General features: G+C 56.6%; 1 protein-coding gene across 3 annotated transcripts in view; it reads left to right on the top strand.

Moving 5' to 3' along the window:
- Nucleotides 1–23267, top strand: part of SH3PXD2A (SH3 and PX domains 2A) — a 235606-nt gene that overhangs the window by 125316 nt on the left and 87023 nt on the right. For all 3 annotated transcript variants that reach the window (XM_073904239.1, XM_073904238.1, XM_025880796.2), the window contains exon 5: nt 1219–1310. In XM_073904239.1, the coding sequence (XP_073760340.1) occupies nt 1219–1310 (92 nt within the window). The remainder of the gene's footprint in view (nt 1–1218; nt 1311–23267) is intronic.

Below are 23267 nucleotides of genomic sequence, written 5' to 3' on the forward strand. Positions count from 1 at the left end.
TGGTACAGGGGAGCTGCCCGATCGGGTCACGGCACCTGAAGCAACCCCGGTGAAGGGGGCCCAGGGAGGCACAGGCACGTGACAGGCTCCTGTTCAGCTGACCACTTACCTGGAGCCTCCTAATGAGCAGTCCTTTGCAATTCCCACAGTCCCAAGTTTCCCTCTCCCTTCTCCTGGCTCTATCCCAGAGTTCCCTTGGCCCGGGCCCTCAGCCCTGCTTTGGCAGCGACCTCTCCTGTCTGTTCGTACTAAAGAATCATTCCAGTATCTTCTCTGCATACGGAATGGAGTGGCCAGGAGCAGGGCTTCACCTGGTCTCATGGCAGCACCCCCACCCTGCCTCCATGTTGGGCAGGTCAGGGGTCCCAGGTGCCCCAGGCTATGAGGGGTAGAGTATGCACTGGTGTGCAGCAGGAGTTCTGACCACCTCTGGCTGTCACGGCTCACTTTCCAGCAGCAGATGCTCAGGCCTCCCTGGAGGACAAGCTCACAGCCGGCTCATGCTCCTACCTGGACAGTTATCCCCACCCGGTGACCGTCTTCTCCTCTCAGTGTCAAAGTGTCTTTCCTAAACCCCCCTCTCTGCTAATCGTCCTAGGTCCCGTCGGATTCCGTCACAGCCCCCTGTTGTCCTTGCTAGAATTATCTGCTTGTCATTAAATAATTGTGCAGTCAGTATTTAGGGACAGTGACTATCTGGCGATTCTGGAATGTGGCTAGTGGGAGACGAGGCTGGTAGAATAAGTAAGGATCTTGGGCTTCCTCTATGGCCAGGAAAGAATTCTTTCAGGGTTCGCACAGAAAGACTAGCTCCTGAGGGCCCTGAGACCTAGGGATCAATGGGCATTGTATTTGGTTTGGTTGGCTGGTTGTGTAGTGGACGAACTGGCTGGTTGAATGGTTGGTTGGCTGGTTGAATTGCTGGCTGGATGGTTGATAGATTGACTGGGGTTGACTGATGAATTATTTTTATTAGTTGACTATTGGTTAGTGGATTAATTGGCTGGTTGGCTAGTGGATGGGATGGATGGAGAGTTGTTTTGTTAGCTAGCTGATTAGTTGATTTGTTGATGAGTTGTCTGGTTGGGTGGGCGGCTGGCTGGTTGACTGTGTCGTCCGTGGCACCGTCCTTGAGCCTCTGCCATCGCTGGCAGCCCAGGGTGACCCTGCTTTGGGTTTTAATCAGACCTAATGCCCTTTTTCCCTGTCTTTCCACAGGCACTTGTCCGGCTCCCCCCGCACATTTCACAGTGTGATGAAGTCTTTCGGTTCTTTGAGGCCCGACCGGAGGATGTCAACCCCCCGAAAGAGTAAGTGGTAGCTCAGGTCTCTTCTGGGTGCTTTGAGGTGCGGGCTAAAGCTGAGGGCAGCCTGGAGAGGCTCCGGATGTGGAGACACAAGGAAAAGGAGATTGACCAAAGGGATATGGACCATTATTCCCCAGGCTCCTACTGCCAAAGCTTGCTCCTCATTTCCCTTGACCCAAGGGCTGGCAAGTAAGAGTGTCTCTGCATCTGGGGAGCAGGTTTTCCTGCACACTCATTCTAGCTCACAGGTTACTGTAAGGAGCAGATGAGGTAAAAGAAAGTCTAATGGTCCCTCTGCTCAGATGTCCAGGATTAGCAGTCATTGCTCTTAATTGCTGTTGCTACCAAACTCCCAGATGCAATGCAGGCCGGGGGAGGCATGTGCTGTCCAGGCTGAGAACTCACCTGCTGAATAACTCCTGGGCTAGTTCATGATAGACATTAGTAGCCATGTTTACAGAGGAGGAAACTGAGGCCCAGTGAGGTTAGGTGATTTCCCCAAGTCACACAGCTGGTTGGGTATGTGACGGGCAGGAGGCTTGAACCCAAATCTTTGATTCCCAGCGACCCCCATGCTGGCTGATATTTCCGTGTTTGGGGGGAAATGGGGAACCAGGCAGGTGTCTCTTCTCTCTGGAATCAGGATGCTCTGGGTCTGGGGGTCAGGATGATCTGCCCAGTCATGCTGGTTTCTCACACACGTGACCAGACTCCATTGTGAGGGCCACCCTGTCTTGCTCAGAAGAGTTCCCTCACCTGACTAGGTTCTCAATGGAAACAAAACTCTGGTTTCCACCAGGAGCTGATGAGCAGAAGAAGGGAGGCAGCGAAGTGTGTTGGCTAGAGGATGAGGGGAGGACTGTCAGGGATGCTACTAGAGCACCTCACGCAACGTCTCTTTTCCCCTAAAATCTTAAAGTACCAGGATGGGTGGCAGAGAGGCAGAGGGGGTGGGTACTCCAGAGGGAAGGGAAAGAATTGTACGGAGGAGCGATGTGGGACAGGTGGGAAGAAGCCGGAGGCCATCTGGTGATGGGGAGAAGTCTGAAGACAAGGGTGTGTATTGCGTGGCTCTAGGGGCACCATTCACTGCACTGTGAACAGTGCTCACGGAGGTTGTAAAGTGTACGGTCTGCACACCCATACATGGCAGTCCTGCCGAAAGGGGCCCTTCTCTTTTCACTCGTACTAGAAGACCAAGAGCCTGGACTGGCCTGGGCCCGCGCGGGGAGAAAAACCTACCCAGCCCCAGAGGCTTGCCGTCTCTCTGATGGCTGCCACGGGCTTAAGAAATGAGCAAATGCTACAAACCATCAGAAACTCCTCAGTGACTGGCTCACAAGGCAGACTCATTGAAAGCTACAGAGAATAGGATGAGTTCACACCCCAGCTCTACTGCTTACTAGCCACACAACCTCGAGGCAGATCACTCCCATGGCTTCCCCGAGCTTCATTTCCCTCATCTGCAAAAAAGGGAATAGTGATGAATCCCTGTTCCTGCTACCTCCAGGGATTATCTATGAAAGTCAGAGGACATGAGGGCTGGGCAAGAGCTTCGTAAACAACAAAATGAGATAGAAATGTGTGTTCCACCAGAGGGAGAAGCACAGCTCTCACTGCACCTGCTATGTGTCAGGCTCACGAGAGAGGAGTTAGAGTCTTATCCCCACATTACAGATGAGGGAACAGAGGCTCACAGCGGGAGCCCGGACTTGAACCCAGATTCTTCAGGTCCATACAGAGGCCTGTACCCTTTCCACTGCTCCCGCCTGCCTCCCGGGTTTGGGAGGAGTCAGGGGGACTGGGGTCCTGACGCCTCTCTGTGTGGCTGTCCGTGCTGCTGCCTAGCCGTCCTCACTCTCCCAGGGCAGAGGAAGGCTCCTGAGACCCCAGCAGTGGCCCCGGTCCATCCGGCCCTGATGGTCTCTCACAGCCTCCCCTGTCCTTTCCATTTTTCCTTCCCTGGGGAGAGAAGAGATGTCCCTCCCCTGGCGATGGTCACTGAAGTCCCATATGATCACGTGCCCACCGGAGGGGGGAGGGATCGTTGCTGTCGGGTGAAGTAGCAGGTCCATCGCCACAAAATCACTGACCCCGCCTTTGATTCGTGCCCCTCAGCGCCGTTCTCTCCCAGTCAGCTACATAAGTTGGTCCTATTTCACCTCTCCACCTACGCACTCACGGCAATAGGTTAGCCTTTTGCCCATTTCCAGAAGGCCCTCAGGAATGATGCTCACCGGGCGTGGGGAGACGGTGGTGCATTGGTGAGGCAGTGGGCATGGCTTTGCAGAGCCAGGCTCTGGGGTCAGGGCCTGCCACTCAAGGCGGTGATCTCTGGCCATTGGCTCAACTTCTCTGTGTTTCTGTTTTCCCATCCCTAACACATGATAACGCGGGACTCATGGAATGGTCAAGAGGGCTGACAGAGATAACAAGTGGATGAAGACAACCCATAGGAAGTACTCGGCAGTTTTGTTCCTGGAAGGTTGTAGAACAGAATGGAATGTGGCTCAGTGCACACTCCCCCCTGCAGATCACAGCCTGGCTTTTGCAGGGAGGGGTCATAAAGCATTTGCCTCCAAGTCACCATGGCAGTGGGGTTATCGGCCTCTTTCTTGAGGTGCTACCAGCCACCTGGGCTGGTTCACAGCGGGTCTGGCAAGAGACGGCCTGAGACCAGGAAGCCCTCTAGCACAAGACAGACCTGAGGCTCAGGAAGTAGGGTCAGCTGTGGACAGACAGTTCTGAAGGGCTCCTCCTCCCTGGCCCTGCTCAGCCTCCAGGAACTGCCAAGAGAGACGTGTGTTCCAGACCACAGTGTGCTTGCCGTTAAGAGCCCAGACCCGTAGGTGACCCTGGCCTGACAGGCTGATGATTTATCAGCCAAGGGCCTGCACCCCCCTGTCTCGAGCTGCTTGCACCTTCCCCGCCAGCCGCAGTACACCTCCCCCTCCATCCTGAAACATAAACACAGGATCAAATAACAGTGTATTTTGACTCAGGGGCGACTGTAGAGCGGCTTATCAAATTATCAAAGCCTGTGGATTTAATTGGAATTTTGCAGATAACCCCCTGGCTCTTTCAAGTGTACTGCTGCAGGGGCCCTGCGGGCGTGCACAGGGCCTGGGGGTTGGGGGGAGCTGGGTCCCTTTAGCATCTTGCTGGGAAGGCAAGGCTGTGGCAGCGCAGCCTTGGCGGGGGAGGTGGAGCAGGCCCGAGCCCCTCGGCTTTGACCCCAGACCGCTCGGGGGCTTCTGTGGGGGGGAGAGCAGGGTCCTCTTCTGAACTGCTAGGCTGACTCTAGACCACCAGCCCCACACGGAAAGGATGCTCCTTATAGACGGACACTTCAGGTGAGCTTGACCCAGTGCAGCCACGGTGGCGCCCCGTCCTCGTGCAGCCACCCCAGGAAGGCAGCTCCCGTCCTCCCGCCTCCCGCGACGAACACCAGGGGCTGGGCCAACCCCAAACCCTGGCCCAGATTCGTCCCTTTCCTCCGCACCCCGCCATCCACTCAGCACATCCGGTGCGTACTGCCTTCGGAGTGTTTCCGGACCCAGGCTGCCTCTCAGCATCTCCCCTGTTGCCACCCTGAGCCACCCTATCACCGGTCCTCCCGTGGAGTCTGGCCTCCCTGCCTCAGCCCGTGCTCTCTCTGTGGTCCATTTTCAATATAGCGGAAGGAAGGATCATTTAGAAAGATGCGTCAGATTGTGTGGCTCCTCTGCTGAAAATCCCCCATGCCTCCCACGTCCCTCAGAGTCAGGGCCCCCTCAGCCTGGCCCTCCCTTCCCTCCGACAGCACCCTCTGCCGCTCCCCCACCGGGCTCCTCTCCTGCCGCCCTGGCCTGCTGGCTGCTGCCCGCCCCTGGCAGCCCTGTTCCTGCCCTGGGGCCTTTGCACTGGTTCTTGCCTCTGCCTGGGCCCCTTGGCCCCTCTCCAAGTGAGCCCCTTGGCCTGTTCCCACACCTCCTTCCAGTCTTCCCTCAAACCGCTGCTCAGCAGGGTGGGCCCTGGCCTTCGGCTAAAATCCCCCCCGGCGCTTGCCTTCCCCTTCCTGGCTTCATCCTTCCTCGGGGAGAACGTATCACCTCCCACACGTGGCCTGTCCACACGTGGCCTGTCCACGCGCGGCGGTGACTGTCGGTCCCTCTCACTGGGACATCGGTTCTAGGGGAGCGGGAGCTTGTACCCATCCTCTTCAGGCTACATCCCCGGCGCCCAGAGGAGGTGCTCAGAAAACATCTGCCAGAGGAAAGACTGATCGTTCAGCCTTCGTTATAGTCTTACACGGGAGACAGCCCATGACGGGGCTCCTCAGAGGACATCAAGGCCCAGAGAGCTGGCGTAGCTTACCTCGTCAGCCAGCTGGCAGGCGGCACGGCCCCGGCCCAAACCCGGCCGACTGGCTCCCGGCTGCCGCGCCTAACGTGGCCCTAACCCCGCGCTCCGCTCCTGCTTCCTAAGTCAGCCCCCTCCTCGCAGCACCCCCTGCTGGTCCCCACCCGGCCAGGGCACATGGAGACCAGCCTTGGCCCCTTGGACAACCGATTTCTTTTTGAGGACGATGTGTTCTGGGGAAGCCCAGTGGTTGAATAGGAACACCCGCAGGTGTGTTTGTGTGTGTGTGTGTGTCAATGCATGTGTATGCATGTGTGAGTGTCTTGATGGAGGGGCAGAAAGGAAAAGGAAGATGTTAGCTTTTTTGGTTACTTCCTCTGTACTCTATGTATTATCTCATTTAAATCTCAGGCCGCCCCTGAGGTCAGTACTATTATCCCTATTTAGCGGATGGGGAAACAGAGGCCATAGTGGTACATGGCTTGCCCCAGGCCACACAGTTGAGAAGCCGGAGAGGCAGACCTTGAACAGGCCCGCTTGCCTGGGAATGGGGGGCACTGTCCTGTCGGCCACCCCCACCCCCCACCACACACACACACACACACACACACACACACACACACACACACACACATCCCTTGGGAGGGAACTGAGCATCTCTCCCTCCCTCCCGCGGCACATGGCCCCAGGGTAATGAGGGGTCGGAGGGTAGTGTGGGCAAGAGAAGCTAGTGATGATGTTTCTTAGCATCCTCTCCGGGGACTCTGGGACAGCCTTACTCACCAAACCCTGAAGGAGGCAGAGAAAGACGCACCCCTGGAGCTCAAGGGAATCCAGTGCCACACAAATCCTGGGCTAACTCTGACAACCAGCAGAGCCTGGCCTCCTGGCAGCTACAGCTGGTAGCCCCACAGTGCCCGAGGTGACCCCTGGCAGGGCATGTGGCCCACCCGGCAGGGTCTTGGGGCCACACCTGCCGTTTCCACCCTCCCAGGCTTTGCTGTGTTGGAGACCCCGGAGGACCGACCCCCTGCTGGGCCAGGGGCCCAGAAATCAGCTGGTCTGGCTTCCACAGGTGCAGGAGGCCCCCCAAGCAGTGGGTACCTGTGCTCCGGTTCCCATTTGGTATCCGCAATGGCAAAGGGGAGCTAAGGCAGGCCCAGGCTGGCTTGGCAGGACTTCCGACAGAGTTAGACACATGACCCAGCAAATGCCTCTTTTTACAAGTTTAAATTCTCATCCAATTTAAAGGGTGAACACAAAGGTTCTCAAAGGGACCTCCATGAGACCTGTCTTCAGGGCCCTGGGCTGATGCACATTCCTGTTGGAAAGGGTCAAACCTGCAGGGAGAGGTCCAGCCCCATGAGGACCGCCCCCCCCCCAACACACACACAGAGAACTGAGACCTGCCTTTGCATCTCTCTGACCTCCTGGGCCAGCAGCCCTGCCCTTATTCTTAGTCTCCTGTCACCAGAGTGCAGCCAGCTACTGCCCCCTTCCCCACCTGCCACAGGACTAAGTCCTACTTTCTGGAAAACCCCACCTATAGGCTACCCTTGGCTGCCACGGGGGTGGCACTGACCCTATCCCATGGGTCTGTTCCTGGGTCTTTCTCACCATGGGAGCTCACGTCTCTGGGGCCTGGCCCTCTGTGACTGGGCCACAACAAAGTTGAGGCCATTTAACAAAATTGTCAATAAAACTGCCCACAGTCATGGGGGCAAAGTGAAGAGCGTTCTTGATCCCTCTGGAGTCGCTGGTCTGGGTTCAGGGGCCAGCTCTACCTCTTGCTTCTCTGTACCTCAGTTTCCTTATCTGTAGAGTGGGAATCACCATGGCACCTGCGCCCAGGGGTCGTGGGGAGGTTGACAGTCTGGCACCAGTGAGCGCGGTCAGCGGGGCTTGCGTCACCCTCCCCCAGGGAGGGAGTGTGCGGCTGCAAGACACCGGTCTGTCACTCACGGTCCCCAGGCTGTGTTGCAGGCTCCTTGTGCCACCCAACTACGGTTGACCCTCTGCTCTCTACCCAAGCCCACGGCAGGGTGAGCATACGCACATTTCCCCCTCGCCCCCATCATAGTGAGAGGGAAAGCAGAGGCCAGGCTGGGCTGCCGGGCTTCTCTCTTGTCACAGGCTTAGCATCCCAGGCGTCTGCCTGCTGCCGGCCCACAGCCTGTGGCTGGCAGGGCTCACCGCTTACACAACACCAGTGGCATGTGGCGGGCCCACGAGGCAGGCTGAGGGTCTCCTGCTCCCTGCTGCCCCCTCTCAGCTCTAGGCTCAGGCCTGTCTCCTCAGCTTATTTCTGCCCAGGAAGCCAGCCAGGTTCCTGGTCGAATTCTTGAACTTGCATGGGAGGAGCAGAGCCTCGCTAAACAGGTTTTTGTTCAGCCCCAGGGCCACAGAGCCACCCTCTGTTGCGGACTGGAACAATGGAACAATGGCCCAATGTTTGGAGGGACCTGGGGTACAAGGTTGTGGGCCCAGAACTGTCCTTGCCCCAGCCTGCCCGGAGTGCCGGCTTCTGGGAGGCCACCTGCCAGGGGGCAGCCCGGCAGACCAGCGAGAAAGGGAGGCTGTCCCACCAGGAGGCCTGCCCCCGGGCAGAGGCCAGGGTTTGGGTCCGGAGTGGGGGCTGATCCAGAGGGTGCTGAGCAAGGGCTCCCTGAATGGAGGACAGGGAAGAGCAGAAGCAGACAGAGGCTCTGGGGCTGGGGCGGGTGGGAGGGCAGACCCAAGAAAGGGCACTCCTCTGAGGGGTCTCCCGGCCTCCTTCCCATTCGTATCTTGGAAGGGATGGAGGCTGTGGCTGCCCTCCCCCTGGGGGGAAAACAGTCCAGGAGAACAGAAGGAGCTTTGCCAGCCCTGCCTTGGGGACCCAGGAAGAAGACAGAGAGTGTGGGGGTGGTGCAGACAAGGCTGGCCCTGAGAATTTGAGGAGGCTCCTCCAGGGGGCACCCCATCCTCTGTCCCAGTTGAATTCCAGGCCCGGCCCGGAGGTAGGCTGACTGCTTTGCTCGTGTCTGACTCCTGATGTCTTGAGTTAGGATCCAGGCTCTGCTGCTGATGGCAGGGTGACCTCGGCTTGGTGGTGGAGCCTCCTCTGTAAGTCACACCCACCTGCTTAGGAGCGGAGGAGAATTAAAGGAGATGATGTGTGTGGAGCACACAGTAGTTGCTATCTTCTCTCCTCTTCCCTGGGAGGCAAAGGGAAGGTTGTGACAAGAGCCCTGGACAGAGGGTCTCTGCTGTGCTTCCCTCCTCAGCACGTATCCACTAAGCACCTACTATGTGCCAGGAACTCATGGGCCGATGGACTAAGGCTCAAGGCTGCCACTAGGTCGAAATTTTCAACAGAGTTAAATTAACCCCTGAGACAACAGTCAGAACACCCAGCTCTGCTTTGGCCTTGAATGAATCACTCCACCTCTCCAAATCTGTGAAAGCCTCTGGGTCTGTGAAAGTGGCCAACGGTACCCACGTGGTGGGGTAATGGGAAGGTTCAAGGGTGCTAATGCCCGTAAGCGCCTCGAGAGTGCCTGACCCAGTGCGGCTCATTCACCGGAACTTCCGTTCTCCTTCCCTTTCTTCCAGAGCCCAGGCCCAGGTGCAGAGGGGCCACTCTGGAAAGGCTGGAGGATGGAAGTGGCCAGCTCTGCGAGTACTTGCCAGGGTTGGTGCTGATGGTGGGGTGCGGCTGCCCCCCTCCACCCCCAGACACCCTGCTGGCTATCAAGAGCTCCGAGGGGTCCGTGTTCCTGGCCTTCCCCAGGGGGACGGGTGGCCTGGGAACTGGAGTGGAGAGCCCACTCACCCTGTGCTTTGCTGAGTCCTGGTTAGACCCTTGCCAGTAGGCTCTGCCACCACCCACCTGGCCTGGGACGTGGCCCACACTGTCCTTCCAGCCCCTCTGCCATTGGCAGCTGTACAAATAGTCTCTTTATGTGGAGGTGAGAGAGCCAGCTGGATGGAGGGACCGTGGGTCCACTGGGAGCTGGGGGCTGGAACAGCACAGAACTCTATGCAGTCAGACCGTGCCCACCCCCTGCCGGGGCCCCCTTTGACCTGGGTGGGCAGGTGGGAGGAAGGTGCCTACAGGAAGCTGATTCCAACCCACTTGAAAGGGGCATCGGCTCTGGGGAACAAGGGCTTCTGAGGGCCCGGCTGTCGTGCTGGGTGGGAAGTGCAGGGAGGTCAACTGAGCCCAGCTCAGAGCAAAGACCTGTGCGGGCCGCGTCTACAGAGAGAGGGTCATTCCGTTTCCAGGCCTGGCGCAGGGGCTCAGCTCCCTCGAGTGGGAGTGTGAAGGAGGTGGTGGGATAGGAAAGGTGGAGGGGTCCAGGGGTGTGTGTGTTTCCCTGAAATCTTAGCCCCAGGAGGACGGTCCCCCGTGGGCCCCTTCCCTTGCTCTCAAGGCCACAGGCTGAGCCCCCCACAGAGCCCCGGAGTCCTGCTTTGCAGTTATGTCATGTTCAAGGGTGTCTCCGTTCCCCCTCCCTTGTGATTATTACCCCTCCATTGTAACCAGTCCTCTGGTTAGCTACCCCCCCCCACTGGGAGTTCATGGCAGAGCTGACCCTCGAACCCAGGTCTTCAGCCGCCTAGCCTAGGGCTCCCTCTGTTGGCATCCAGGCAGGAGGCATTCACTCATTCAAGCATTTTTGATCATCTTCTTGGTGTGAGGCACAGGGCCATGGAAGTGGACACAGCTCAGCCCTCCCCGTGGGGAGCTTGTGGTCTGAGCAGAGAGACAGCACGGGCAGGGCCTGGCTTGCCGCTGTGGGAGGTAGCAGAGCACGGTAGGGCTCTGGATAGTAACCTGGCTCCTTCCCCACCTACTCTGTGGCCTGAGAATTACTTAAATTGCCAAGACCTCAGTTTCTTCACCTGTAAAATGGGGCTTATAACAGCTGCCAATCCCGTGGAGACGGCAGAAACCAAACAAGTGATTATACAGGTGCTGGGCCGTCCACAGCAGTGGGCTAGCCTGGTGAGGTAGTCAGGGCAGCCTCCCTGGAGAGGTGGCATTCAAGCTGAGGGTGAGGCCAGAGATACCCACTGAAGGGGAATGGGAGACAGGGACATTCAGGTCAGACAGAGTCCCTGAGACTGGGGCAGTTTCAAGGAATTGAAAGAAATTCTGTCTTCCCGGAGACTGAGAGCATTGGCTAGGGCTGATACCTGATTTGGGCCTGATTGGCTAGGGCTGATACCTGATTTGGGCCTTCCTTGGGCCCAGCTGTGACCCCAGCACCAAACCAGGCCAGAGGAGTTGGGCCTGAGGCATCCAGTGTCCAGTGGATGACCTTGGACAGTCATTAACCCTTTCTGTGCTTCAGCATCAGGTGAAGGAGCAAAATTTGGGGTTCTCTAGGGTCCCTCCTGGCTCTGACATTCTGTGATCTCATCAGGACCCGCTGGCTATTGCAATAGTGCAAGCATGTAACAACCAGAATCTGCAGGGGTGGCTGATTGGCTGTGGGAATGAAAGACATTCATAGACACGGTCAGATGTGGAAGACACAAACATTCTGCAGGTCATGTGACCCTTCCCTTTCACAAGCCCTGTAGATTGGAGTTTAGGCACCTCTTAACTTTGGGTGACTTAGTACTTGGGATCTGTGTGTATCTAGCTCCACCTTGTGGAAATTTTGGGCATTATAGTTGCCTGTATCGGGGCATTTGGCTGATACTGCAAAAAACTGTGCTGGGTCTTTGAGCATGATCTTGTTTAACCATCAGTATAATTCTGTGAGATTTATGCCTCCTTTTTTGTAGATGAGGAAGCTTAGGCTCATGTTGGTTAAGTTACCTCTCAACTAGTAAGTGTCAGAGGCTGGATTCAAACCCTTCCAACTTCAGATCTGCACCCAGCTAACCACACAGGGGTGTGTGATAGAGAGAAGCATGGGGACCATGGCCAGGGTGACTAGCTCCAAATTGCCAGTTGGGACCCTTTAATCTGACCAGAGGGCAGAATAGTTGAATTAGGACCCCATGGTTGCTGTGGTCACAGATGGGGGCGGTTGAAGGTACAGCTGAGGGCACTTTCCATATGTGGGGACTCTTTAAGGGGAACCCAGGCTTCTTGTCAGCCCACATCCTTGAAAAGATACCAGGCTCAGGAGCCCCAGGGCCAGTTCCGGGTACCCTCCCTGAGACCCCCGCCCCCAGCCTCCAGAGCTCCCAGGAGGGCCTTCCTGCTGTGGCTTAGACCTCTGACATGCTTCCAGAACCAGCCTCACTCTGTCTTCCTGAAAGGGAAGGCAGGTGCCGCCCAGACTGATACCTGATTTGGGCCTTCCTTGGGCCCAGCTGTGACCCCAGCATCAAACCAAGCCCTTAAGCCCCCCTCACCCCCTATCATGTGGCCCATTTATCATATGAGGAACCCTGAATTAATGGGAACCCCCTTCCCCTTGCCCCACTCCAGGACACACAGCCCAAGGCTTTCCCTACCTGAGGCTAGGCGGGAGATTTTATTTTCAAATAGCCTTATTGAGATATAATTGACATAAGACAAAAATCACTGATTTTAAGTGTACAATTAATCCGATGACTGTTAGTAAATTTCTAGAGTTTTGTGCAACCAACCCCACAATCCAGTTTTAGAACTTTTTTTTTAAAGGTTTTATTTATTTATTCGACAGAGCACAAGAGAGCACAAGCAGGGGGAGGGGCAGAGGGAGAAGCAGACTCCCCGCTGAGCAGGGAGCCTGATGTGGGACCCGATCCCGGGACTCCAGGATCATGACCTGAGCCGAAGGCAGTCGCTTAACCAACTGAGCCACCCAGGCGCCCCAGAGGGAGGTTTTTAATTCTTCCCCAAAAGGAGCCCCCATTAGCATCCCTTCCCTCTGCTGCTGTCTGGGAAGAGGAGATGTATGTTCCTGGAGACTGGGTTCTTTCCTCTACTGTATGCTGCTCTGATTTCTAGACCTTCTGGTAGTTCTGGCTGCTTTGGCCCTTGCACAAATTGTTCAGTAGCCCGCGGGAAAGGCCTGCTTCACCTTCTCGGTGCTGCTCTGAGGTGGACTGGCCGTTGAGTGGGGGCCTCGGGTGCCCACCTTGCACTTCATCCCCATCCCCAGGAAGTGCACACACAGTTTCACCCCACAGGGCATCTGGGAAGGCCAGTGGGCACAGGCAACAGGCCTAGGGGCTAAGCCACAAAATGAGCAACTCTACTGGGGCAACCTGCAGGCAGCCCAGGGGTTTAGCAGAAAGCATTGTATGTGTTTTAGTTCATTTAATTTTTGCATCTATCCATGAGGTGGGCACCCTTATTTTCCCCAATTTCCAGTTAAACCCACTAAGGCAAAGGGAGGTCATGTGACTTGCAAAGCTGATGTGTGGCAGAGATGATGAGAATCCGGCAGTCCAGTGGGAGAGCCTGGCTCGCACCCTCATTAAAGCTCACCAAGTGCTTAGCACACTGCCTGGCATGTGCTCATAATCCCTGGGACCTATTATTGCCATTGCCATTGTTGAGGGGCTGCTACATGTTGAGGGAGGAGCCAGAGGCCTGGGTAGCCAGTGCCTGCACAACGCTCAGCGTGCAACCGTGTGAGTTGGCAGTTTCTGGAGCCATCAAAACAGCCTCTGCCTTCAGGGTCCAGGTTGCATCCCACTGAGAGGTAGGAGGTGAGGGCTGCTCCCAGCTCCAGCCTTCAGACATCCTCCAGCCCTGCCCTCACGTTGCACTGACAGGTTCTGCAGGGTTGGGGGGTGGGGTGGGGCGATGATTTGCCCAAGGTCACCCAGAGAAACTGGACTAGCACCACGTTGTTTGACTGAGTCCAGTGTTCTTCTGGCTCTCGGAAACTTCCCCAGCTGATTTCCAGAGCATCCTGCATGCTGGTGCACAGAAGGGCACCTGGCGGCCTGAGCTCAACCTTTACGGAGACTCGAATCAAAGCCTACCTGATGGGCTGGGAGGAGGGGCCAGCGTCTCTGAATGGCCAGGGAAGTGGGAGCTGGACTGTGGTCAGGTCTGATCTAATTACGCAGAAGCAGGCTCCCAATTAGAAAAGACTGTGCCTGCCAAGCCAGAGAATTTAAGGTTAATTGCAGGAAGTGCTCTGGCCCCCACTTCATGCAAGAGAGGGCACCTGTGAGGCTGTCTTACTGGTCAGCCTCACAGAGACCTGCAGTGCTGCAGGCAGCCACCCTGAGAGCCAGAGGACAGAGGACATGGGTTGTCCCCATGTTGGCATGTCTGGGTAAAGCCCCGCCTATGTGTTGGTCATGTGCTAGGTCCAGCAGGCTATGAGGATCTTGGTGGGCAAGTGGGGTTGGGGGGAGTGAATACTTCATGCCAGAGACAGGGAGAGGCAGGTGTCTCGGTTCAGAATACTGCAGAAGCAGGTCTGGGGAGGATTTGAACCCAGGGAGTTTATTTGGGAGGTGATACCGGGAGATGCCAGTGACGGAGTGAAGTTAGGCAGGGGAGGGAAGGCAGCCAAAAGTAGTGCATGATCAACCAGATGCCCTGTGGGCCACTGGGGCCTCATCCCATAGGGAGTTCTGGGAGCTGGCCAAGGACTGGTGGTCCCGCCCAAGGGCAGGGCTTTTATTTTTTTTTATTTTTTTTTTAAGATTTTATTTATTTATTTGAGAGAGAGAATGAGAGACAGAGAGCACATGAGAGGGGAGAGGGTCAGAGGGAGAAGCAGACTCCCCGCTGAGCAGGGAGCCCGATGTGGGACCCGATCCCGGGACTCCAGGATCATGACCTGAGCCGAAGGCAGTCACTTAACCGACTGAGCCACCCAGGCGCCCCAAGGGCAGGGCTTTTATGCACCCACTGAGGTTTCTTCCTCCAGCTCTTCTGCTCCCCCCGCCCCCCCGTCCACCTCCACAGAGCAGTCAAGGGGGCTTCCCAAAGAGCCTGTGTAAGCTACCACTGACATGGCTCTCCATGGTGCTTAGGATGACTTCCAAGCAGGTTCAAGGTGGCCTGGGCCTGGGAGGCCTGGTTCCCTCCCCATCCCCAGCCTGAGGGCCCCAGCCCCTGTCCCCCATTCCATCTGCTCCTCATGTTCTCCTAGAATCCTCACTCCTCAGAGAGACCTCACTTTCTCTCCATCTGTGCAACCTTTCCCTTTTCTTCACAGCTCTTAACCCAGTTTGCCAGTTTGCTTGGAGGGAGAGGACCCGGGCTGGTGGAGGCCTGTGGGTGCTGGCTTGGAGGCTTCTGAGCAGGAGGGTGTGAAGGCTGATAGACAGGAAGGATAGAAAGATCCACATCGTGAGGGTTCCAAGCACTGGCTTAGGAGTCAGCCAGCACTGGGTTCAGATCTCAGCTCGCTCCTGAGCTAGCTTCTGAAACAGGTGGCCCCTCCTAAGCATACACATGCCCTTGTTCTCAGACTCGGGCCCACAGGGGAGTCAGGCAAAGGAGGCACTGTGGTCCAGCCGGGGAAGGGAGAGACACATGTGAGGCAGTAACACATCCCGCAGCAGAATGCAGGCTGACAGCAAGAGCCTGCAGCCTCGCTGTGCTGGCCCAGTAGTTCCCATGGCAACCCTGCATGACGTCACAGCCAGGGGATGGAGCCCGGGACACCGAGGCCATCCTCACCAATGGAGGGGAGATGCACTGAACCATCAGGGTGAACTCGGCACGTAGAGACTGTCCAAGTACTTTGGCATTTTATACACACTAACGTCCACATTTGCTGACCCACCCATAGTCATCAAGGAGGACCCCCCCCCCCCCCCGCGGGAAGCAGCACTTCCACTGGGCTTTACCGGGGAAAACAGAGTGGAGGCTAGAGACCCGGGGTCTGCCCGGAGGCCAGCTCAGGATCATGCCGCAGCTCTGGCCAGCCTTTCAGAAGCCCCCGGCAGCCCCGAGCCAGGTTGCCCGTGGTCAAGACATTGGTGCCTTCATTCAGCAAACACCTGATGTGCCTTGCCCCGGGTGAGGCCTGGGGAGACCAGGCCTGCCTCCTGCGGCCTGCCGTGGAGGGGAGGAGACAGCAGAGACATCATAGTTACGTGAGAACTACAAAGGAAAAGAGGGTGCCAGGCCAGGCCAGGTTCTGGAGGTGTCAGAAGTGGCCTTAGGAGGTGAGGATGGGAAGGAGAGAAAGTCAGAGCCCGGGACAGCATCAAGCCAGCGTCTCTGTTCCCAGAATTCATGACAACTCTGCCAAGAGAAACAGCCCCTCTGGAGACTGTCAAACCTGCCCTTGAGTGAGGCCGGGCTGTCCTCGGGCTACAGACCCAGCCATGGGCCTGCTGGAGGCTCCCTTCCGTGGCAGAGCCTCCAAGAAGCTGCCCGGGCCCTCTGGATTGGCCATTAGAGTCAGAAACCTCCGCCTCCCTGAGCGGGTGGTTGGGGACACTGCACCGCATGTCATAGCCAGGGTCCCCTTCCTCACACGAGAGCTGAAGTTGTAACCTCCTCAAGAAAGTGTCTACAACTCGATGGTGGTGTATGGTGTTGACCCCAAGTCTTGGCCTCCATCTTACTTACCTTTTCCCTACCTACTCCTAATTTAGCGTATCTGGATTTTAAAGTGTCCTTACCAGCCACAGGTGGTAAATGATTGGAGCACTAGACTAAGACAGCTTGGGCTCACTAGCTGTGTTACTTTACGTAAGTTACATACCCTCCCTGATCCTCCATTTCTCTTCTGTAATATGGAGGAAATAAGAGAATCTACCACAGAGGAGTGTTGTGAGAATAAAATGAGCTGGTATGTGTCAAGGGCTTAGTTTGGTAGCTGGTCTAATACAAATGCTTGAAAAAGTACTGTTCTTGTCAATTACAATATAATAATAATAACAGCAATAATAACAGTATCCCCCCTCCCCCAACACACACACCCTCACACATCTTTGGGAAAGAAGGGTTTACTCAGTGTGGGAGGGCTGTTCAGTGGTGACGCCTACTAAGGCCTGACCCACCCCCTGCCTCCCCCTCCCCATTCCCCTCCGTGCTCTGGGGTCCCAGGGTTCAGGCCTCCTCCAGGGCCACAGAGGACTTCTTGGCAGCAGACGTTCAGGTGTCATTACAAAGCAGAGGATGAAGGTGGTGGCCCAGGGCTGGCCCACTGGGATCTGTAATGGGTGTCCTGGAGAGCAGTGAATTCACTGGTTGGAGCCTGGCTGACCCAGAGGAGAGAGCACGTTCAGTGCTGGTAGGAGGGCTGGAGCAGGAAGCTGGTAGCCAGGGCTCCGGCTTGCCCCTCCCGTGGCATGTGGCGTGCAGGCCTATCCAGGGCCCAGAGCTCAAGGCCTCTCTGCAGAAGTTAAGAGGCGCCCAGTCCTTGATTTTTTCAGTCAGGGCAACCAAGGCACAGAGAGAGTGCCCATCTCCCAGGTCATGCTCTGGTTCAGATAGAGTTGAACCTGAAACCCAGGTCTTGGGACCCCCCCCCCCCCCCCCTTGGGCAGCCTGGTTTGGTATCTTTCGAGACTCCTGGGTCCACCCTCTCTCTCACATGCTGCTTAGGGGAGGCAGTAGTTGAGGAAGTGCCCTTGGGAAGCCCCCAGCCTGCCGTGGGCCCAGGTTGGCCCGGAGCATCCCAAGTTCCCTGGGCCCAGAGTGTGCTGAGTGTGGCAGCCACCTGCCCCTTCATGGAGCAACACCACTTGATCCAGCTGTGAGGGGGATCCACGCTTGGCTGTTACCCCTGCTGCCTCCAACCAATGAGGGCCAAGGCCTGCAGCCTGGCAGCAGCTGGGCTTCCTGGGGAATAGGAAAATCTAACAGCCACATAGATGGGGCTTGAACCACTCAGCTCTGCCACCCACCAGCCACATGGTCTTGGCGAAGTGGCTTTCCCCGCCCTCCCTCCCCTACAAGCCTGGGTCTCTTCATCTCTAAACAAGCACCCCAAGCCTTGGCCCACCCTGCTAGGGCCAGCCAGGCCCATCTCCCCACGTCCTTCCCAAGCTGCTCCTCCCCCACCCCGAGCCACTGGGCCTGTGCGGGGCTCTGTGACTGGGCAGTGGGGCCAGTGGGCTGTGCAGGGGGCTCAGGCATTCTCGCCTTTATTGAGCCTGCTGGCCCCCAGGTACTTCACAGGCATCAACTTCTTTTGTCCTCCAGCAAAACAGTTAGGCGGGTGCTATTGGGCTCTTCAGTTTGCAGAGCAGAAATGAAGACAGAGACACTCAGAACAATCTGGCAGCGCTGGGCTCTGAAGCCAGGCGACTGCATACATAGGCATCTCCCGCACGAGCCGCGTTCAGCTCGGCAGTCTAGCCTGCACTGTCCAATGTACTGGACAGTGCACTGTGGCTATTTAAATTAAAATTTGTGTCAAATCAGATTATCAGTTCTTGGGTCATACTAGCCACATTCCAAGTGCTCGACAGACATAGTGGCAGTGGCCACCAGATTGGCCAGTGCCGATGGAGGCCATTTCTATCGGTGATCACCATTCTATCGAGCTGCTCGGGCTGGGGCACCACTAGGTGTTGGGGACAGAATTGGGATACTTGGTGCCATGGGGGGTCAGAATCGCAATGGACTTTCTGGGCTGGAATGTTGTGAAACACTGGAGAGGGCAGGGGGGGCGCGTGAGGAGGCCATAAGCACAAATAGCCTTGCTTCCCTGCTGCTTACTGTGTGGCTACGGGCAGATTACTTGACCTGTCTGAGCCTCCCCTGCTAAAATGGGCCTAAAGCACCTGCCTCAGAGACCACCTCAAGGAGGTGTCAAAGGGCCTGGCCTGTCTTGGGTGCTCAGTGCTTGCACATCTGTGGAGCTCGAGAAAGTCTGGGAGACACAGGGTTCTCTGATTGTGAGAGGCAACCACATCGGGGCTAGGAGCTAGGTGCCGGGAGAAGCCTGGGACCCTGCTTCAAGTGTTCTTTCCCACGGACGCTAAGGCAGGAACGAGCACAGCTGGGCCTTGGAGGCTCCTGGGCGTCCGTGGGAAGCAGAGAGCCCTTGGCCCAGCTTGAAGTTAGGCCAGGGCTGGGGAGTGAGTGGCCTACAGCTGGAGGCCAATCTGGAGGTCTGCTCAGCAGTGCGGCCCCAGTGTGTATCTTACACACACACACACACACACAGAGATCATGCACATTTCTGCAAAAGGGGCCACTATAGTGTGGACCGAAGCAGTCTTCTGTCTTCCCCCAAACAAGTGCCCATCCCACAGGCTACACAGGGAAAAGCAGAACCAGATGGAAACCGGACTCTCTGTCACGGAGCTTGGTGCTGCCACCTTCTAGGGGGAAACCTTTTGTTACACACATCACCCCTGGGTTTCTCCCACCAAGTTTCTTCTAAAATCTAAGCCATGTGCCTTCACTTGAGTCCAGCCCCAGGTGCAGATCCTGCCCACCCCCGCCCCAGGCAGACAGCCTCCCTGAGGTCTCCTCACCCTCTGCTCCTAGCACACACACAAGCACATGCCAATACACACACATACACACGCACACACGCACGCAAGATCCCATATCTGTTCCTGCCCCTGCACCTTTGCTCACCTCCTCCTTTCCACCCAAACCTCCTTCCTGCCTCTGCTCTAATACTCATCTTTCAAGGCTAGCTCTAGAGCCCCCTCTTCCAGACAGCCCTTCCCAACTGCCCCCGACCACTCTGACCTCCCCTTCCCAGGAAATTCCTATACGACAAATCCTTTTGACCGGAATATCAAATCACAAAGTGACTGTGTGTTTTCTTTTCCTGCGTGTTTGTCTTGTCGCTCCCAACTAGGCAGTGTGCTCTGTGAGGGCAGAACTCTTGTGTCTTCTGCTCAGACACAAGACTGGGGTGAGCTTCAGTTAAGGCATGGACGGCTGATGGACAGACAGACAAATGTCCTTGGAGACAGACCAGGAAGGCCTGCAAACATGGAAGACCCCCTCTGCCCTCCTCTCTCCAGGACCTTTGCAATCGAACCCCAGCACAGCATTTTGTCACTGCCCCTTCCAGAAGTCCAGGGAGACCCACGGCCAGGCAGCAGAGGGTGCTGGGGCTCAGGCAGCCTTTGGGAGGCTCACAGCACTCTGCGGCCAGAGGGCTGAGCAGCTTCATTTTCCCTTGAGGAAACCAGCTTTGTGCCCGCACCCCCGCCTCCCCCTCCTCCACAGACTGCTCATCAGCTGCCATCCAGGTGGGACTTATTGGCATGCACACAAGTGGAGACCCAGGCCCATTGTTTTCAGGGTCCTGAGCTGGCTCCCTGGGCAATAGGGCCAGATCATTATGAAGTCCATACCCACAAGGATGGGCCAGTCAGCAATTCCTATATCCTAGCCACCATCCACACTCCATCGAGCCCTGCTGTGAAGCCAGGCTCTCGGCCAGGGTTCTCTCCACATGCCAGGTTCTGTTTTAAGAGCTTTGCACATGGTCTCAGGTCATTCCCACCCCAAAGGTAGGATATTTGTGTCTCCCTTTGACAACTGAAAGTCCAGAGAGGGTAAGTGACTTGCCTGTGTCACTGAGTGGCAAGTGGCTGAGCCAGGCTCCATCCCACCCACACTCTTAACCCTCTGCTCCGAGGCCTGGACACAGTGGAACCATCTGCAGGCTGGCAGCATTATCAGGGCCTTTGCCCAGAATGGTGAGTCCAGCCAGAGAAGACAGATAGACAGTGCTTTGTCTTTTTGCTGTGGATGGAGCTGCGGCAGAGACGCTCTGGGATGTTCGGCAGATAAGCACATGGCCGGGGAGGTTTCTGGGGTGTGCCATAGCCCCGGCCTGGGCCTCTCTGGGACTCAGACTGGGGGGCCCCCAAGACCCTTTCCCGCCCCAGGAATTCAGCTTTTTCACCCATGGCAGGAATTCCGGCCTCTCTGGACTAGCCACATGGCCACAATGGGGCCCATTCTCGGGACCCTGGAAAACACATCCTATGGAGAAAGGACGGATTCTTGTCGGACACAAGGGCCCTCAGTGCCACAGTTTACATCAGGGCACAAATGGGGGCAAAGAACAGCATTCATGCCCCCCTCTGTCTGTCTTCCCTGGAGGTCGCTGCCCCGCAGGACCATTCCGTGCAAAGGCTCTGAAAAGCCAGAACAGAGACCCAGCTAGGGGCTGAGCGGGGTGGGAAACTCCCCCAGCTGTCACCCGACCTCAGCTGACCTGAAGCGCCTTTGCCCAGACCCTCCTCCCTCAGCGTCTGGACCAACGTGCTCTGCCCCACTGCATTGGTTTCACAGAGAATCAACAGGCTGTGTGGGCACCTGGGAGTACCCTCCCGTGAGGGCTGGGGAAGCGGGCCCCGAGCCTTCCTTGGTCAGTGTTGTCAGTGTCACTTTTTCTGCCATAGTAATACATTTCCCATCACAACCCAATACAGATGAGTAAGTAGGTTGACATCTGAAACAGGTTTCACAAGACAATACTGACCTCACTATGACGGATGCCATCGTTTCGTCTATATTTTTAAAATGCTTATTGGGACACACCAGGTTGGTTTCAGAACTCAGTAAGGGGTCACAGCCTGTGATTTGGAAGCTATTAGTTTGAAGTGGCCTGCCCAGGTGCACCAGCCGCTGGGGCAGAGCTGGGCCCAGAACCGGGATCTGTTGATGTCAGTGCCAGACTTGGCATTAGCTCTCTCCCGTCCTGCCCCCTGACCATCTGCCTCGCCTCTTAACAAGAATCTTCCTCCAGTCACGCTCTGACCACACCCCTCCCTGACTCCGAAATCATCTGGATTTCACAGAGGGACATCGACCCCACCCCACCCCTTCCCCCACCCCCTCCGGCCTGGCCTTTCCCTGCCCGTCCATCTGCTCACCCACCCTCCCCAGTTCAACTCCTCCAGTTTGGAGCTGCTTGTTCCTGGTTCTAGAGCCTTCCACCACCCTCTGCCCTCTCCATAGATCCAAATACCTCTGATCCTTCAAGGCTCAGCTCAAAGCCCACTGCTCCTGGAAGCCTGTCTTAGATGTTCCATGACTCTGGGATCTCTCTTTTTTCTGCACTTGGAATATAACCACTCCTGTGCCTCTTGGAATGTCTCAGAATGTTAGGTTTCTCACTGTGCTGGTCAGTTCTATTCCCCCAACTTCGCCCTAAACTCGCAGGCCAGAGCAGGTCCTGTTTCTCCTGCACCTGCCCAGGCCTTCACGAGCAGCCTACGACAGGAGCTGAAAACATGTTCAGTGGGGGATAATGGCAGTCAAGATCACTGTTACACATCGCACGGGCTCCGTGTCACTGCCCTGGCCACGGTTGCATACCCTCACTTACGGGCCCACCCAGGTCTCCTGAGACCCTGGGCTCTCAAGGTCACCCAGAGCCAGCCGTCTGGCCAGCCAGCAGGCCTCTCACGCAGTTCCAAGCAGCAGCAGGCCCTGCAGACGGGCATCCTGGGCTGAGCGGCCAATGTCAGCCAGCAGACAGAGAGTGAGAACATCAGGCTGGAAGTTCCCGCGTGCGCACCCTCCTCCGTCAGGGCACTCTCTAATGGGAGCAAGAATGGGAGGGAGAGGGGGTGGCAGAGTTCCACCTGGCAGGGACTCAGCATCTCTCCACAGAGCTGGCCTGGCCAGACCTTCAGTGGCTCTCCCACCCCGGGGATCCCTGACTGGCAGGACGGCCGCCTCCTTTCCCCAGCAAGAGCCTTTCCCTGCTGCTCCTGCATCCCCTTCTTGCAGCCCACTCCCCGGCGGGCCTCAGGGTGGGGAACACCCCATCAGCAATGTCACTTCAGCTTCGGGAGGCTGGGCAAACCACGGAAGCCCTCAGGAGCTCAGTCTTCCTATTCATAACATGGGTTACCACCACCCCTGCCTGTTTCTGAGCCCTGAAGGTCACATGGGTGCCGGGAACTCTCAGGGGAGGGCAGAGAGTGGGAAGGCGTGTGCCAAGATAGGTGACCAGCAGGTAGGAATTGTTAACTGCCTTTCCTGCCCCCTGACTCTGGCCTCATGCTCTTTGCTGTCTCTAGCCCAGCCCCTTCACTAGAATGTCCGCAGGAGGAGAGCAACATGTCTCACCCAGAGAAATTAGAGTGGGAAAAAATGGGGGAAAAGTAAGCTGACCCACCTTTCAGCCGTAGCATGAAAATGCAGGACCTTTATGTCTTGTGGCTTGGGGCTCAGAGAGTAGGCCACTCTGGGAGGTTAAAGGCACCTGATAAGTGAGCCCAGGCATGCCAGTTCCTAGGGGTCAGTGTCTCCCTGAGAGTATGGTTGTAGCCAGACGAACCCTGTTCAGATGTTCATTGTATGGAAAAGGGCTCTTCCTAGGTGGACCGCGCTCAGCAGAGAGCAGGCTTGTTTGGTGTCTGCGAAAGTGCAAAACTCTGCAAACGGGGCTGGAGTTGCCCCTGCTTGGTACTGTGCTGCCAGCATCATGGTGACGTCCAAGTTTAAACAGGACTTTGCCATTTGGCTAGCAACTGAGGTGGGGTCAGTTTCAGGTGTGAAAGACTAATAACAAGGACAATTTACATGGCATTTTCTGGGCCGGGCACTACACAAGCCCCTTTATGCATACTGTACACTTCATCTTCCTTAAATCTAAAGGTACTGTTATTACCCCATTCTACAGATAAGCAGAGGCTCAAGATGGCCACCCAGCTAGCAAGTAGCAGATGGTTGAACTGGGCTCTCTCTTGCTTCTGGAACCTGTCCCCTGCACCCTAGAGGCAGGGACAGGAGAGGAACTGTTTATATCCTGAGATTGTGGG

The sequence above is a fragment of the Callorhinus ursinus genome, unplaced genomic scaffold (genome assembly GCF_003265705.2).
Source record: "Callorhinus ursinus isolate GAN/ISIS: 27379988/994484 unplaced genomic scaffold, GSC_fseal_2.0 scaffold20, whole genome shotgun sequence".
In the NCBI taxonomy this organism is placed as follows: Eukaryota; Metazoa; Chordata; class Mammalia; order Carnivora; family Otariidae; genus Callorhinus; species Callorhinus ursinus.